Source organism: Simochromis diagramma, unplaced genomic scaffold, assembly GCF_900408965.1.
Source record: "Simochromis diagramma unplaced genomic scaffold, fSimDia1.1 OVJJ01000483.1, whole genome shotgun sequence".
Taxonomy (NCBI): domain Eukaryota; kingdom Metazoa; phylum Chordata; class Actinopteri; order Cichliformes; family Cichlidae; genus Simochromis; species Simochromis diagramma.
The window spans coordinates 5,859,880-5,875,702 of record NW_024386835.1 but is presented as its reverse complement, the minus strand read 5'-3'; the positions used below and the strand labels follow the sequence as shown (position 1 = coordinate 5,875,702).

General features: G+C 40.6%; 1 protein-coding gene across 10 annotated transcripts in view; it reads right to left on the bottom strand.

The window, feature by feature from the left end:
* Nucleotides 1-15,823, bottom strand: part of dlgap4b (discs, large (Drosophila) homolog-associated protein 4b) — a 125,693-nt gene that overhangs the window by 13,344 nt on the left and 96,526 nt on the right. For 5 of the 10 annotated variants that reach the window (XM_040029011.1, XM_040029010.1, XM_040029014.1 and 2 more), the window contains 6 exons: nt 8,976-10,264; nt 8,584-8,798; nt 7,207-7,308; nt 6,336-6,480; nt 4,931-5,186; nt 4,483-4,635 (listed from right to left, as the gene is read on the bottom strand). In XM_040029011.1, the coding sequence (XP_039884945.1) occupies nt 4,483-4,635; nt 4,931-5,186; nt 6,336-6,480; nt 7,207-7,308; nt 8,584-8,798; nt 8,976-10,196 (2,092 nt within the window). In that variant the 5' untranslated portion in view covers nt 10,197-10,264. Of the gene's footprint in view, nt 1-4,482; nt 4,636-4,930; nt 5,187-6,335; nt 6,481-7,206; nt 7,309-8,583; nt 8,799-8,975; nt 10,265-10,883; nt 11,577-15,823 lie in introns of those variants that run through there. The other 5 variants (XM_040029009.1, XM_040029006.1, XM_040029008.1 and 2 more) reach the window with 5 other exon arrangements.

Below are 15,823 nucleotides of genomic sequence, written 5' to 3'. Positions count from 1 at the left end.
TGTACTTGCTTAGGTTAAAGATTTCAGCCACACAGGCATACACAGCTGTGGAAACAGAAACATCTTATTTTAAAATCGTATAACAAAAGTGCAGCCAGCTCTTTCTAACCCTAAGCTTTTGTTCAGAACTGCAGAAAAGAACTACAAAACAGACATGAAGCCAAAAACTGCTGCCTTTTAGTTACACAAAATAACCTTCAACAGGGATGCACTGAATTAAAAACATATAGTTGGTCTTTGGAGTAAAAAAAATTAACAAAGGAGAGAGAGAAAAAAAGCAGATTGCTGAAAAAATGTTTTGATATCTAGATTTTTTTAGATAATTTCAGCATTATGGTTGAAAGCAACATGTTGCATCAATTGTTGTTGTTGTTAAAAAAAATTTGATTAATCTTCAATTGAGACACAATAGCGGTGTGGGAAATAATTATTTCATCTGCTGCTCAATTTGTAGGTTTGCTCACTTACAATGAGGTTAACAGTCTCTATTAGTTATGGTAGTTTTCTCAACCAACAGTGCGGTGAAGTTATCCTGTACCCTTAAGAGAAAAATAGCTCTAAACGATGTTTCCATCTCCCTGCTTGACTGCGGGGATGGTGTTCGTTGGATCGCACTCTTTTCCTTCAAACACGACGGGTCAAGTTGGTGCCAAAGAGCTCGATTTTAGTTTCATCTGACCACAGCACTTTCTGCCAAATTTTCACTGAATTATTTAGATGTTCACTGTCAAACTTCTTGAGCAGAAGAAACTTATAGTACCACATTCCTATGTAGTATAGTGCGTTAGCGATGGTGTTCTTGGTGACTGAGGTCCTAACTATCTTCAGATCACTAACAAGCTCCTCTCATGTGTTTTTTGGCTGATCCACCATCTTTCTCATAATCATCTTCACCCTACGAGGAAAAATTTTGCATGATTGTGACCGATTTTATATTTCTTCCAGTTCTGAATAATCGCACGAGCAGTTGTCACGTTCTCATCATTGTTGATGGTCTTGCGTTCCCGTGACATACTCTGACACCTCTTTAGTCTTTCCCACTTTGGCGGAAAGGTTGGAATGGAAGAAATTGATTCTGTTGACAGAAGTGCTTCGTACACAAAACAAGTTGAGATTAGTAGCATCTGTAATATACTGTAAATTGTTTGTCACGTGAGCATATAGAGAAATTTTGGGAGCCAGAATTGTGGCTGCGTTGTAGGCGAACAAATACTTGTTTCATTCAACGACATGTTTGTAACTTTTATTTGATGTGTTTTTTTCTGGATTTTTGGTTGATATTCTGTCTCTCTCCTTTAAAAATAAAACTACCATAAAAATTAGAGACTGCTCCTTTCTTTGGAAGCGAGCTAACTTACAAATTCAGTACTGGATCAAATAATTATTTCCCCCACTGTATGGATAAGAATTTCTGTAAAAAGTAGGGCTCTGCCGCACAAGACACTGGCCTGTGAAGGAAATTTCTATTGCATCAGCAGAATGAGGCAGCCTTGTTACATTACCTTTCAGAAGGCTTTATTCTTTCTGTCCTTATCTGAGGCATGAAGATCAAGTATTACTCTGGAGTGCGTAAGCTTGAAGAATCTGTCTCGATCTATAACTAGGAGCCAGTAAATTTAGAGCATAGGTTATCTGAGTCATGCTGTGAACACAGATATGCTGAAGAATGATTTAAGCTGGTATTTTTAATGTTTGGTTTTTATGCTACCTTCAGAGATAAACCTTTGCAGGTGGTTTGTGTGCTTTGACATTTATTTATTTAAAAACACCTGGTTGCCCATTTTCAGCTTGATGTAGCTTGAGGACCACCTCTTTGGTGGTCTCAGTCAGTATTGTCCTGTTTTCATGTTTCATCCAAAAAAATTATTTCAACCAGTTTTCAGTATGATTGAAATTTAATTGACAGAGAACAAATTGGGATCAATAGAAAGACCAGGATGTCATCTTGACAGTAAAGTAGGACTCGTATAGATTGCATTCATGGTGCTTGATGTAGAGGTCTTAGACTCATATCCCTAACAGAGGACAAAAAAAAAAGAATTGCTGAGGTTTTAGGAGGATATAAATCAGTTTTAAAAACCATCCCAATTAATTAAACCTTAACTAAAGAATAAAGAATAAATCCCAAACTGAGAGAAAAGAAAAATGGGACATGTGCTACAGGACAAACAGCAATCTCCTTTCTCTAAATAGCTTTTTACTATTTGGTAGTTCCCACAAAGCTACCACTGTTTGAAGGGCATTTCCCAACATCGGGTTTGGAACATTTGATCAATTCGTTTTAGAAGCTTGAGTGAGTTAAAGTTCCCCCTCAGGGAGAATATTGCAATAGTAATTAAATAATTAAGCACACAACAAGGTAAAAACCAAAGCCTTAAGATACCAGCACACCAGCTATAATCCAGCATATAATCCATCATGTTAAAGGGTATACAACTTTACTAAAGAACACACTAATCTTCATCCCAAAATGCTTATTTAATAAACCAGGATGGAAAAAAGCTGAGGGCAATAAGGTTGGATCCAAACACAACCATGTTCTCAATAAAGACTGGAAAGACTGAACATAGTGGATGACAGCTCCAGCTCAGCCGAAACCAATATAAACACTGGATCAGTAACAACAACTGGTTCAAGTGACACTGATGGTTCAGAAACAGCATGAGGTGAACTGTGATGCTGGGTTTATCAGCAAAGTATGGATTATGTACAGTTTAATCCATTAACATCACAAGAAACACACAACACTGCCTGTAACCATGACCACCACTCCCTTGTCATGGAAACCATCATCAGGACACAGACAGATTTTTCACAGTTACAAAACTGTAGAACCTTAAATGTAACCTGAAAAGGGCTCTAAACCAACATTTGGGCGAATATTGGGGCAGCCCTTAAATAATCCCCCTGTGCAGGCCAATTTTAATGAAGACAAGTGAATACATTTAGCCGTCCACTTAGACTTATGCTCAGAAACACCAGCACAAACTATCAACGTGAATGCTCAATTATCGTCCTAACACCACAAAGCATACGTCCGTTTCCGTGGGCAACAGCTAAACGTCATCCTGTCACCGAACAAGCCGGGACACCAAACTTGAGCTTAATTGATGATAACGTGTAAACAGTAAGCTGAGAACGGTTAGTTTACTTACCCTGTTCTCACAGCGCAGTCAAAAAAAAAAACACACGAAGTGTCTTGAGTAAAGACTTAGACTGTTTCAATGACAGCTGTCGACACGCACTACCTGTCACGCCTGTGGAAACGAAAAGCCGGGTTTTGTTGCCTTTTGTTTGGAGCGTCTCTCTGAGCTCCAGGGAGGCGTGGTGGCAGCTCTACTTGATGCCTTCAGGAGCACCTCGGACATTCTATCGCCACCGTCAGAAGACCAAAAGCTTTTTTCTTTTCTTTCTTCCCCCCCCCCATTTTTTAAATGCTAATAATAGCATCGGCAAGGTCCTACAACTTTTTAAAATTATTTTATTTTATTTTATTTTTTAAAATTCAGACATAAAAAATACAGTAAGGATAACAACAACTGAAATAAAATTAGATCTAAAATGAAATTTTCTTTTTCTAACTGTAAAGTTTTGCAAGATCACAGGCTTGCTGCCAATGAAAGTGTTAGTTTTAATTCTGTTCCACTGCTCTAAAATGCAATTCTAGACACTTTTGGACATTAAATATACTTTACACAACCATATTCATAATGCCTTAAATTTTGCACAAGTAAATTAAGTATTAGTATAACTGCAACAAAGACCCTTTCTAAGAAAAATATCTGATTGCTTCTTATACAACAAAAAAAAGCAACTCTATCTGATGTCTACACTCTAAACTCTGATAATCAGAAATTAAATTTGATTTAATTTCTCAAATGTAATTTTAATTTTTGTAATTTTTAATGCAATATTTTTTGAAAAACAAAACAACAGACAAGCTAATTTTTCCTATTGTGTTTATGCACAAGTAAACACGTTTAATTAAAAAAACAAAAAACAAATCCTTGGTTAAAATATGTAGACTGAAGCTACAGAATAATCCCCAAGTAGCACTGAAAAGTTTCATTACCATGAAGGCAGCATGTGGTCTGTGACTTACACACTGTGTGAAGAGCGCCACAAAGTGGATGTTTTTTTTGTTTGTTCGTTTGTTTGTTTTTTAATAGTAACCCATAGCCTAGGAATATGCATCAGGGGCCACTGAGATGTCAACAACCAGTAAAACATTCCTGTGAAATTAAAAGTTAGGTTAGCAAACAAACTGCTCACTGTCTTCTTGTGCTACCATGTCCTGTAATCACAAGTTACACAGTAATGTATACTTAGAGTATGATTTTAATCTAGTCTCTGTCCAGCAGTTTGACAACTTTATATTTGTACTGATAAACATTTCATTTATTTATTTTTCTTTGTAGTTCATGAAGTGGTAAATGGATAGAATGATTTTAGGGGGAAAAGGGGTTGGTTTCACGTTGTTACCTGTGCGTGGGGGTAGGATGTGTGGTCTGTCTGTCCCAAAACGCTGAAGAAAAATTGCAAGTTGTTTCTCCTTTGGTTCTTTGTCCAAGCCTGTGGCTCTCAGGTAAGAGCCAAACTGTTCTTTCCATGTCTTCCATTGTCCAGAAAGTTCGTCTAGCATGGGCAAAAAAGGCTGCATTTGAGCTGCATGTAACGCTGTGTGCATGCTGGAGGATCAGTTGCCCGCCAAAGACCAAGGTTATAATGAACATTCAAACTACTACCATGGAAAACACAAAGCAAAGCAAAGAATTTGGGCTCATGTGATTGTGTCACACTTGAAAAGGAGTGAAAGAAAATGGTTTTATCAGTTTGGGAACACATTACTGTGATTTGTGGCAATGACTCTTCCTATATCGTTTTATAAAAAATCTGCAATTTACCATCAGTTTTTCAGTCTGGGACTTACCAGTGCTGGTGCTGTAGGTGCGAACCGTGGTGTCAATGGGAGGCGGAGAGCAGCCCGAGTCAATGGATGCAACTTCGTCGTCTTGGGAACAGCCAGCCTGGATGGCTCTCAGGTAGCTGTGGCTGCGGGATCGGAAGCACGTTGGCATGGGTAGGTCTGGAGGCTCTGAGTTGTCCTGAGAATGGGAACGGGAATCTCTAAATGTAGAATCTGAGCTGCGGTCTTCATAATGATGGCTCCTTTCTAGGTCTCGTAGCTAGAGTGAAGGGAAAAAAACAAAACAAGATTGGCACTGATGTAGCAGTGGTTATTTTGTTCACTGCAGCTGCTCCTCGCAATTAAGGCGGCTGCCTTGAAAGTAGCTGCAAGGAGTAGCCTCTGGATGTGCAGTAAAACCACCAAATGTGTGCACTTGTGCAAATGTGTGTATGGTTAAGGGTATGTCGAATTTGCTATAAATGCATTTTTATGATGTCCAATAATGATATATTAGACTGATTTATTTTATAGGCTATATTTGTATGCATTAAAGTCATTTTTTCTTCTAGTGATCTGCACCGTTATTTACATTTTTTTTCCTCACATAAAACTGTACAACAATAATGCTAAAAACAAAGAAACAAACAAAAACAAACAAACAATAAGGCAACAGATGTGACTTTTTTCATGTAGTGACTCAATGCTCATATAAATTCATCTTTTGCTCTGACTTTTCTAAAGGTGAGTGTCAGCACACATTGGCACAATCATGTAAATGTTTCAGGTAATTTGAATTTTTCTGCTCTGGAAAAAGTCCATCACTAAGTTAAAAATATAATGCATAATGAATTTGCATGGCTCGCTACTGTGCATGTAAGTTCAATCCCTAAATTGATATACTGGGTGAATGTGTTGTAATGCAGTGAGTGAGCTGTCGGAGATTGGCTGTAAATCCTGTACTAATAGCCTGCAGTGCCTCATTTCACTGAGGAAGATCAGAGCCACGCTGCACAGTTGTTCATCATCTCACCGACCTTGACATTGGGAGGCTAATAGTTCTTATGTAAGTGGACGAACTGGAAATTTAAACTATCAGTGAGATGCAGTCAGAAAATAGGGAATCTTTGTTCGCTGGGAGCTCGTTTTATTACAGCTGTTCGGGCTGTATCTGTGAAAATGTAAATTATACTAAGTAAACGAGTGTAGCTCGAGGCAGACAAAAGGGTCTTTGACTGGTGATGTGAGAGTAGAAAGTTTGCCAGGAGCCAAATGATGTAAATTATGATCGAGAACAAATGCACTCGGAACTCATTAGGAAGATAATGGAAGCAAATGAGACACAGGCAGAAATGGAAAACATTTTTTTAACCTCTGAAAGATAAGAGACGCCACATTTTCCCTGTCAGTCTTCCAGGAAAACACTGACCTGTCCCATGCGCCTGCCCAAGGTACTGCAAGCCTGGCTGAAGTCATCGTCGTCCCATGGTGGCAAAGATGAGCCTATACTCCCAATACAGTCTAGGTTGTCTAGGCTGCGATTATTGGAGAACTCTCTGAGAGCTGGAAGACAGCTGGGAAGGGAAGTAACCAAAAGATACCCTTTAGGGATATGAAGTCTAAGTAGAAAAACTGATGGAAAATGATTGTAAACAGGATATGCTGTTGCTAATGCACGATGACAGAGAGGCAGAAGGGAAAACGTTGATCAAGGGAGAAAATGAGTGACCAGCAAAACCAGAAATTGAAAGAGAGATAAAAGGAGGACAAGTTTATTATTGAAGTCATCCCTTTAATTCCCACTTTGATGCTCCAAATCTCATCTCTGTTTCATCTAATTTTAGCATTAGTCATTTTAGCATCCCAGCATGCAAAGCCAATGATGTCAGGCGAGGCATGTACAGTGCACAGCGTTCTATGCCATCATGGTGCCAAGACAAAACATGTTTAGGTTTTTATTAAGCTAAAAATAGTATGTTATACATGTTCTTTGTTGGCACACAGTGATAGTGACATGGCAGTAAAGTGCCATGGCAAAGTGTATGGACACAGATGTCCCCCTCATTCCCTAATTTGAATAGTGTTGAAGCTACTTTCCACCTAAAAGCACTGGACAGATGGTATTTACAAGCTTACGGGAGGTTAGCAGTTGTTGGCAGCAGGACATGAATTTTTGCATTTGGAGTTTCCACTTTCAGACATCTGAGGGGGGCAGTGCAAAGTCACTGATCATAGACCAATCCGATCTGAAGTGTTCTGCACCGCGCCCCTGAGAAGTGGCTTGCAGACCTATCACTAACCTGCTCATTGACCTGCCCAGCTGGTGCAGAGAGGACACACTGTGGAGTGGAGACCACAGGGCATCTAGCTCCCCTTGCAAAAAGGTGTATTCCAGGGTTCTGCTGCTCACGCCAATCAGGTAGGCGCAGAACGGAAGAAAGTAGGGTTGGACGATCAGGAATTAGCAGGGGGGTATTAGGGTAAGTCATTCAAGCGTAATTCTAGATTTTTAAATTGCTCGGTGTGTTTGGTAGGTAAGCTGTGCTCATGATTATCAACACCCCCCCCCCCCCCCCCCAACCTGCCTCTGATCCAACCAGAATCATAAGATACCTCAAAAGGAAACTATACAACACATTATTGCATCAAGGTTTGTGTCATGTATGTATATGAATGTAATAGACACTGACAAAAACAAGCCCAAAATACACTAAAGTTTGTCAAAGCATGATAATCTGGGGGAAAAGATGTTATCGCGGGGTATTAAAATTTCATACATTTCTCTAACAAGTCAATATTTGAAAAGTTGATTATACATTAGAAAGCATGACAGCTGTGGCTTAAATTAGTGTAACATCGCTGTGGATAAAAATGAAACAATATGACTATATTTTCTGGCCTTGCATGAAAAGGCACAGTCAATTAGCAATGTCCCACTGTGCTTGCATCACACATTGTGCAATGCTTTGCTCCAGAAACCATGTCACTCAGAGGCAAGTGAGCCACAGTCCCACTTAGTCAAAGCGATTGGGCTGATTTGTGCTGATTTACTGGCTGAACGCAAGCAAAACTCAGTGTCGTATTGTGTAAACTGCACTATTGTATAGCGTATTATCTTAGTGACGCTTTCTATGGCCAATAGTATGTAGGTAAATCACAGCTGAGGTATGATAGTAAGAGTGACATGTGGACAGCAGCAGGGAGTCTGACACCACTTCTATGCGTGAGTAAGCGCAGCGTGGACTGTGTGTACACGTGTGCACTTGTGTGTGTGTGTCTGTTCTGAGGCTGGGCTTCAGTATGTATCCATAGATTTTTTTTTACTGTTTTTTGATTTTTAAGAGCTTTTGCCAATCAGTATTTATAACAGTGTGTTCTAATAAGTGTTTTGGGCGTTCTCTGAAAATCAGCAGGTTTTTTTTTGGGGGGGGGGGGCTACATACATTTTAAAGAGCCAATCAGTAACTTTTCTTCTGACTATAGTCATGCATTAAAAACAACATGTTGTATTTTTCTCAGCTTATCATGACTGTAGAAACAGACATGGTTTCTAGTTGTTCTCATGAACGGTAACCATACGCTTTCTTCTTCTTTGATCCTTGTTTGTATGTAAAGGGTTTCTCCCTTATTATTTATGCTAATGTGTAATAAACTAATAATTCAGTTTGTGCCCTTACTTGCGTGGGGGAAACTGGTCACTCAGAGACTGCTGGGTAGCCCTGAGGTAGCTCTGACGCCGAGCAGCAGATTTTGGTGAGGGTTTGGGACTTCCCTCAGAGTCATCGCTGTCTTCCATGTCTCCCATTGCCTTCACATAGCTACCGCTCCGCATTCGCCGGCATGGGATTTCATTGGCACCCCCGCTGCGACCTAATGAGCTGCTCCAGTCACCCTATAGCCACCATTAAGTGAACAAAATGAGTCTTCAGTCAGTTTTTAACGATCTATGTTGTTATCTAAGCACTGAAGTGTTTCCCTTGATGGTAATAGCTTATATAAACATACAGTAAACACTCAACAAATAGATAGAATATAATTTTTTATCCACTCTACTTTGTGGGCTACTCACCCTTCTTCCAACCTGTAGGTAGTTGCAGGTTAGTTCTTGTTGACAGGACTTGGACTTGAGCATGGACCTGTCCAGAGTAGCTGAGCCCTTCTGAATAACCTGTCTTGGTTGACCCATGGTTAATGTGGACCATGACCCTCCTTTCATATAGTCACTATCATTCATCATCAAACCTCCTGGTCCACTTAACCCACCTAGTCCACTTAATCCACCACCTCCTCCACCCCCTGGCCCAGGAAGTGCCTGATACTTTAAGTCACTGCTGCTTTTAGATGAGCTGATAGTGTTGTAGCCACTGTGGATGTATCTGTTCTGCCCCCCATGGCTGTCGGGGCCAGATGGACGCCCGAGAGTCATCATGGCCATGGTGTTGTGGTAGCTGCTCAAATCGCTGCTGTCCAGATCGTCTGAGCTCCAGTAGCCCGACATGTTGGAGCGTGGCCGTCGCTTGGCAGTTGCTTCTGATTTTGTACCCCGATCTTTACTTTTGGCTCTGCGATTGTGCTTCCCTCCATCCTCCGTACTAGATGAACCTCCTCCACTGCCGGTCGACCGTCCGTTAACATTTCCTTTCATGTTGTGGCTCTCCAGGGACTGCGACTTTGCAAAGAGCTTCTGCACTGAGTGCAGCATGTAACGAATACGACCAGGACTGTCCGTACGCTGCTTGGCAGCAGCAGCAGCAGATGTTCGGTGAAACTGCAATGTGCTGAATCCATCACGGCCACCAGGTAACTGTTTATCAAACTCAAGCAGACTTGGTGGGGTCTGGTTCTTGGTCATATGATGTGATATTGTTGCTGAGCCACTTGTAATCATAGGTGTTCGTGCGCTCAGCCCTGCCATGCCCATGCCCATTCCCGTCCCCATGCCCATGGACATGGAGGTCCCCAAGGTCCCTGTGCTTATTCCTCCGATACTGTCCCCAGGAGGAGAAAAATCAGACTGGTCATAGGAGTTGTAGTGAATCCCAGGAAAGGTGCTGCTGTTGGACAGCTGGTTGTTGAGGGGCAGCATGCATTCTGGTGGAAGGGAGCTTGGGTTGGCTGAAGAGTAAAGGTGGGGGTCCATGGTGCCATAGTGGTCCATTGTGGGACTCAGCAAGTAAGGGCTGCGAGGAAGTGTGGTGGTCTTATGAGAAAAGAGGGCCTCTGAATGGTCTGCAGAAGTGTCGCAGGAATCAGACAGGTGTCTGCTGCGGTTGGTCCCTAAGCCTTTCATGATGGCGAGGAGGTCCAACCCTCTAGAAGACCTCCAGGCCAGAAGAGAGATTCTTTTGAAGATATTTCCTAAAAAAGAGAGACAAACAACCCAACAAAAAAGACAGAAGGAAAAAGGTTTAAGAGCTGATTAATACAGCACTGTACAAAACACATAACACAAACACTCAAACTCAACCATCCATATCAGCTTGGCCACACAAATACGCCCACTTCTGTGCTAAACCAGACTAAAACAGAGTAGCTGGAAGGCATTTTTTTTGTCTGTACAGTGAATGAGCCAGCTTCCCACTGTCTCCCACAGTGAACATCTGCGTTAAAATGCTAGAAATGGATAGAAAAACAACATGTTAAACAAAGGCGCGCTGTAGCTTGTGGGTCAGGGCATAGATTATCAGTAGGAGAAAAACTGCTGACAGCGCTGAGTTACTCGAGACGCCTCTGCATTTATGTGGGTCTTTGCAGCTGCCAGCGAACAAATATCTCCTTTTTCTGCCTAATCACATTCAGAAAAATAAGGTCAATCATCATTGCACAAACATTTCCTTTCATGAGCACCCACAAACAAATGCAGACATGAGAAGATTTGATTTTGTGGCCTTTCCTTTAATAGTAATAATAAAAAAAAATCCAAAACATAATATTACACACTTAAGGCAGTTTAAAAAATTATAGTTAACAACACTACCTGCTGTCTCTGGCTGACTCACTGTATCTCCTCCAGGTAAGTTGTGATACACAATGGCCAAATCTCTGTAAAAGCCCTTTCTTTCAGCTTGTATCATTCTCTCTTATTCCATCTGTTTCTCTTTCCCTCTCCTCCTCCACTGTCACTTCTCTCTCCACTTCCCACCTCCAGTGGGTATCCCTGGCATGAGTGATGAAGCTCCTGTCCTAGCTTTGCATGGTGAGCCAAGGATGGTGAGCAGAGTGTCATAGTGAAACCAGTAAAAGAGGATTTGACCAGTGGGCGGTGGGCGGCAGGAGTTGGCAGCTACAACTTCTTGTCCTCCTAGTCAAGCTGTGCCAATGCCCTGCCTGGCAGGGCAGCAAGAATGGCGCTTCTCGTCATGGACCATGGACGATTATAATGGAGGGATATCATGCAAAGGTGATAGTGACAGGTATTAGGCTTGTTATCCTGTGTGGATATGTAGTTATTAATAGCTGAATAGTGTAATTATTGTTACTCAATTTCTGCTAACTTTTTAAGCCAAAAGAATAGTAAACAAGCCCACCGAGCATCTGTAAATACATCTGTAAGTACATTACATTTCAGCTTTTTAAAGCATGCTGTTTCCTTATCTCTGCTGGTGCAGTCGAGTGAATTAATAACTGGAATAATTCTTTGTACATTTTGGCAGACAGCTAATAAACACGTACATTTCTACTGAATTAATTGCCATTTTCAATAAATACTGTTAGTATATTATGATATCACGCTGTAAACTGGAGGTAAACTGGGATAAAATATGGATGTCTTAATATTAGAGACTACCTCCGAAGCAGATGCAAGGAAAACTAATAATACTGTTAAAACTTAATCTTATGTTCAGCACAGTACATTTAATCTTAATTACTTTCAGACAAAGTCAGCTCTGCAGGACAACAACAGTTCCCTGAAAATGTATTAACTTACAGTCGCTCTGCACAAACGCAGACTGCTGTTTGCTACGGAGGTTTTGGGTTCGGGCCAGATAAAAACCATCACTCCCTCATTTGAATTTTAGTCAGGTACTCACATTCCATAAAAAACAATCGTCAAAATAACATTGCTCACAGTTTCCATATTGAGAAAGCTAATGTGAATTGTCAGCCTAGCAGTTAATGGCTTTTCATACCACTTTCCTATTCATAAAATTTGAAAGTCAAATTGGAAATCAACCACCAGACCAGAAACAGACATTTCTTCTTCTCTGTCATAGTTTCTATCAATCAGACAGTTTCTTTGGAGAAATGGCGAGGAGATATTTGCTATAAATCTCTATTATCACCTTAGGAGAGCTACAAACATGCATAAAAATCAGATAATGGCACAGTGCAGTGTGAGACAGGCAATAAGTGATGACAAAGCAGCTCACCTAAAAATTACACCTCATTTGAAGGGCAATTTGAGTTGATTACAATTCATTGTTTCAGAGAAGGCACCGAAACATTTGGTGTTACTTCACCTTTAAAAGTATGCACCACGTTGACACACTTTTTGCAATTAACCATTTGCCAAAAAGAAATTGCAACAAAAAAAATCTCCATATAAATTATGAACTGGCTTTATTTCCACCATTATTAGCATGCTCCAGGCACAGACTCATTTAGTGTCATTAACAGAGCCTTTCTGAGTGCCATCTCCGCTGATAGGGTCAAATCCTCTAAATCCTTTTACACCACATTAGCTAACTCATATCCTGCCGTGACATGCCACTCAGCTAAGCTTAGCATACCCTCCTCAGTGTGTCAACCAATATGGCTCAAACTGACACTGATAGCCGCATTATTATTATGTATTGGAGGCAACGTGACAAATCTGTGTGCCTAAATGCCCAGGATCTCAAGCACTCTAATCGAGGATATGCGGTGAAATACACACAGCAAATTTGTCTGCTAATTGACATTTCCTGTATGTTTTGAGCAGACGATCATTGCAGTGCATCCGTATTTAACAAAAGTGCTAATGAAGTGTTTATTATTAGAAGGCTTGGTTTAAATAGGGATGCTTACCAGTGCATGTCACAGAGGCTTATACTTTATAATGACATTAATCATTCAAGTTCAAGCTATAGTTCATTCTGTGCTACAGTGGAAAAGTAGATATTATAGTTAGATTTACATGGAAACATTGGGTAACGTGGTGCCTTGAGTTCACCATCATGACTCAATGGGACTGGTAGACACTGCATGTTACTGTGACTGTCATTAAACAAAATAAAGCTTGGCAGATAATGTATATACGTGACATATAACCAGTGATGTGAGTGCTTATGATGCAAACCTGCCACAACTTTACTTCACTGTGTGACAGAAAGGCGAAGAGACAATTCAACCCTCAGACATGGGAAATTAAGGAATTTAGGTCAAGCCTCTGTTAGCTGGGTCCTAGACACGAGTCCGCGTGTGTGCATTCGGTGCTCCGAGTGTATACTACTGGTGCGCACACAAATGCATGAATACCAAGAATGTTAATGCGCTTGTGCTCGTGTGTGCTTCTACACCCTTGAGCGTCTGGTGGTGGCATCTCCCTGCCTTGTGCACTGGGGAGCTGCCATCTGCTCTTCCAATGGGAGAAGGAGTGTTTGGCATTGTGTCCAATTCATGACCTTACTCAGTTTCTCAGCCATCACAATGTCAGGGCTACAGGCAATTCACAGTGTCAACCAGAAGAGGGCGACACACTCAACACAAGCTGTACTGGTGTTTCTGCCGAGTTCCATTATTTTTGGATGTTTTTATACAGCATGTGGAAGTATTTATCCTGACAATTCACTTGTTCAAGTCAGAGCTAACAGAATAATTTATCTGTTGCAGATTTTTAATGTGTCAGTGTGATTCCGGACAATGTGTGTGGATTTCAAATAAAGATAAATTCACGATTAAACACACAAGAGAATGGATGGATAGACAGATGAAGGACTGGTTGGATAATTTCAGGAACCTACTGTACTTCAGCTTGGATTCTTCTGATTCAGGAAGTGTTAACTTCTTTTTCTGCTTCTTCTTTAGGTGTCACCACAGCGGATCATCTGCCTCCAACCTGCCCAATTCCTAGCATCCTCTCTGACACCAACCCTCTGCATGTCCTCCTGTTCCATCTTCAACATGCTTTCTTTGATATATCCACTATCCGTCCTTTTCCCAGGTTGGAACCATCTCAACCTTGCCTGTCTGTCTCCAAATTGCTCCAACTGAACTGTCCCTCTGATACACTCATTTCTAATCTTGTCCATCTTGGTCACTCCCAATGAAAATCTTAATATCTTCAGCTCTTCCACCTCCAGCTTGGCCACCAGTCTTTTTGTCAGCAGCAGTGTCTCTGTACCAAACATCACAGCAGGTCTCACTAAACCGTCCCTTTCACTCTTGCTGCTATCCTTAATACACTGTAAACCTACTTATGTGTTTATGTTTTTATCTTCTGTATTAAGAGGTGGGTTTAAGTATAAGTAGTTTAAGTATAACAAAATCTGATATATAAATAAAGTCGTCACTGCCATTGCCATCCTTCTGTCAACAAATAACCACTCACACTGATTTTTAACCCCTGTACCCTGGCTGTCTTCTTCACCTCTCTTGTGCACTGTGGTTGACCCCTGCCATTTAAAGTCATGCACCTTCACTGCCTCTGCTTCACTACTTGGAGGACAAACTAAACAACATCAACACTCATAATGGGGTCAGAGTGTGCTTCTCCTGTCTCTCCTTTACTTTCTTAATTTTTATTCGTCATCTCTTAATGATCCTGATACAGATTCATTGGCAAATAGCTAAAAATTGGCCAATATGCCGGTCGAGTTATATTTTGTGCTTTTCATTCATGGAATCGTGGGTTTTAAATTCAAATTGTTTAGACTTCAAATGATGATTTAAATGAAGATGAAAACAACAACTCAGACATCTGAAACAATGACAATAATTTTTATGCTTGAGCTCAAGATTTTATCTTTAAGACAATTATACTTTCTCAGTATGTAGAAAATAAGACATAAACTAGTAAACTAAGAAATATAATACGGATTACACGTGGAATGTGTGGGTAAGAGTAAAATAGCACTATAAAACAGAAAAATGCAAGTAAATGTATAATGTCTAGGACATTAATGTATTTTTCATATACAAATATAAAAATATATAAAAGCACAAGCCTGTGCACTGACATTGACATGAAACTGACTGACAGTGAAAAAACCCTAAATACAAATTTCAGTAATTCCTATTATAATTAATATTACTCAATTTGCATAGTTCTTGGCACAAAACTAGTTCCAAATTTAAATGTGGGCCCTGATTTAATACATAGCGAGAATTCCTATTCCCAGTATATTAATTAGCAAACCCAAGAATCGAGGAAATATTAAGACCGTTGCTAAACTCTGTATTAAAAAAGTTTTAGCTGTAGCACAAGTATTCAAATTTTTAGACTAGTTGCCAGTTTTTAGATTGGCAAGTCTGTGGGTGGACAATTTTCGATGAGCCACTGTGGAAAGGAAATCATCCCCTCATCTGAGCAACAATATCCAGAGAGGCAGTTTGTCAGAGCACAGCTCAGTCAGTCAGCCCTGAGCCCATCTGCTCCATAGGCTTACAGCACTGCCCTGAAAGACAGGGGGCAGCTTTGTGTGTGTGTGTGTGTGTGTGTGTGTGTGTGTGTGTGTGTGTGTGTGTGTGTGTGTGTGTGTGTGTGTGTGTGAGACATGTAACAAGACAGATGAATGCTTACAGACTGCTGGTGAGGAGGAAGGGACAGAAGGAAGTGAGGGAAAATCTGTAGGGAGAAAGGTGTGGGATTTGACAGCAGTGAAAATGAAAGCAATCTAAAAGGAAGGAGAAGGTGTGAAAATCAGTCAATGTGTTGTAAACTGCGCACTGGGGAGAAGGTAAAAATCCAGTAAAACAAAAGAACAGAAATCAGTAAGA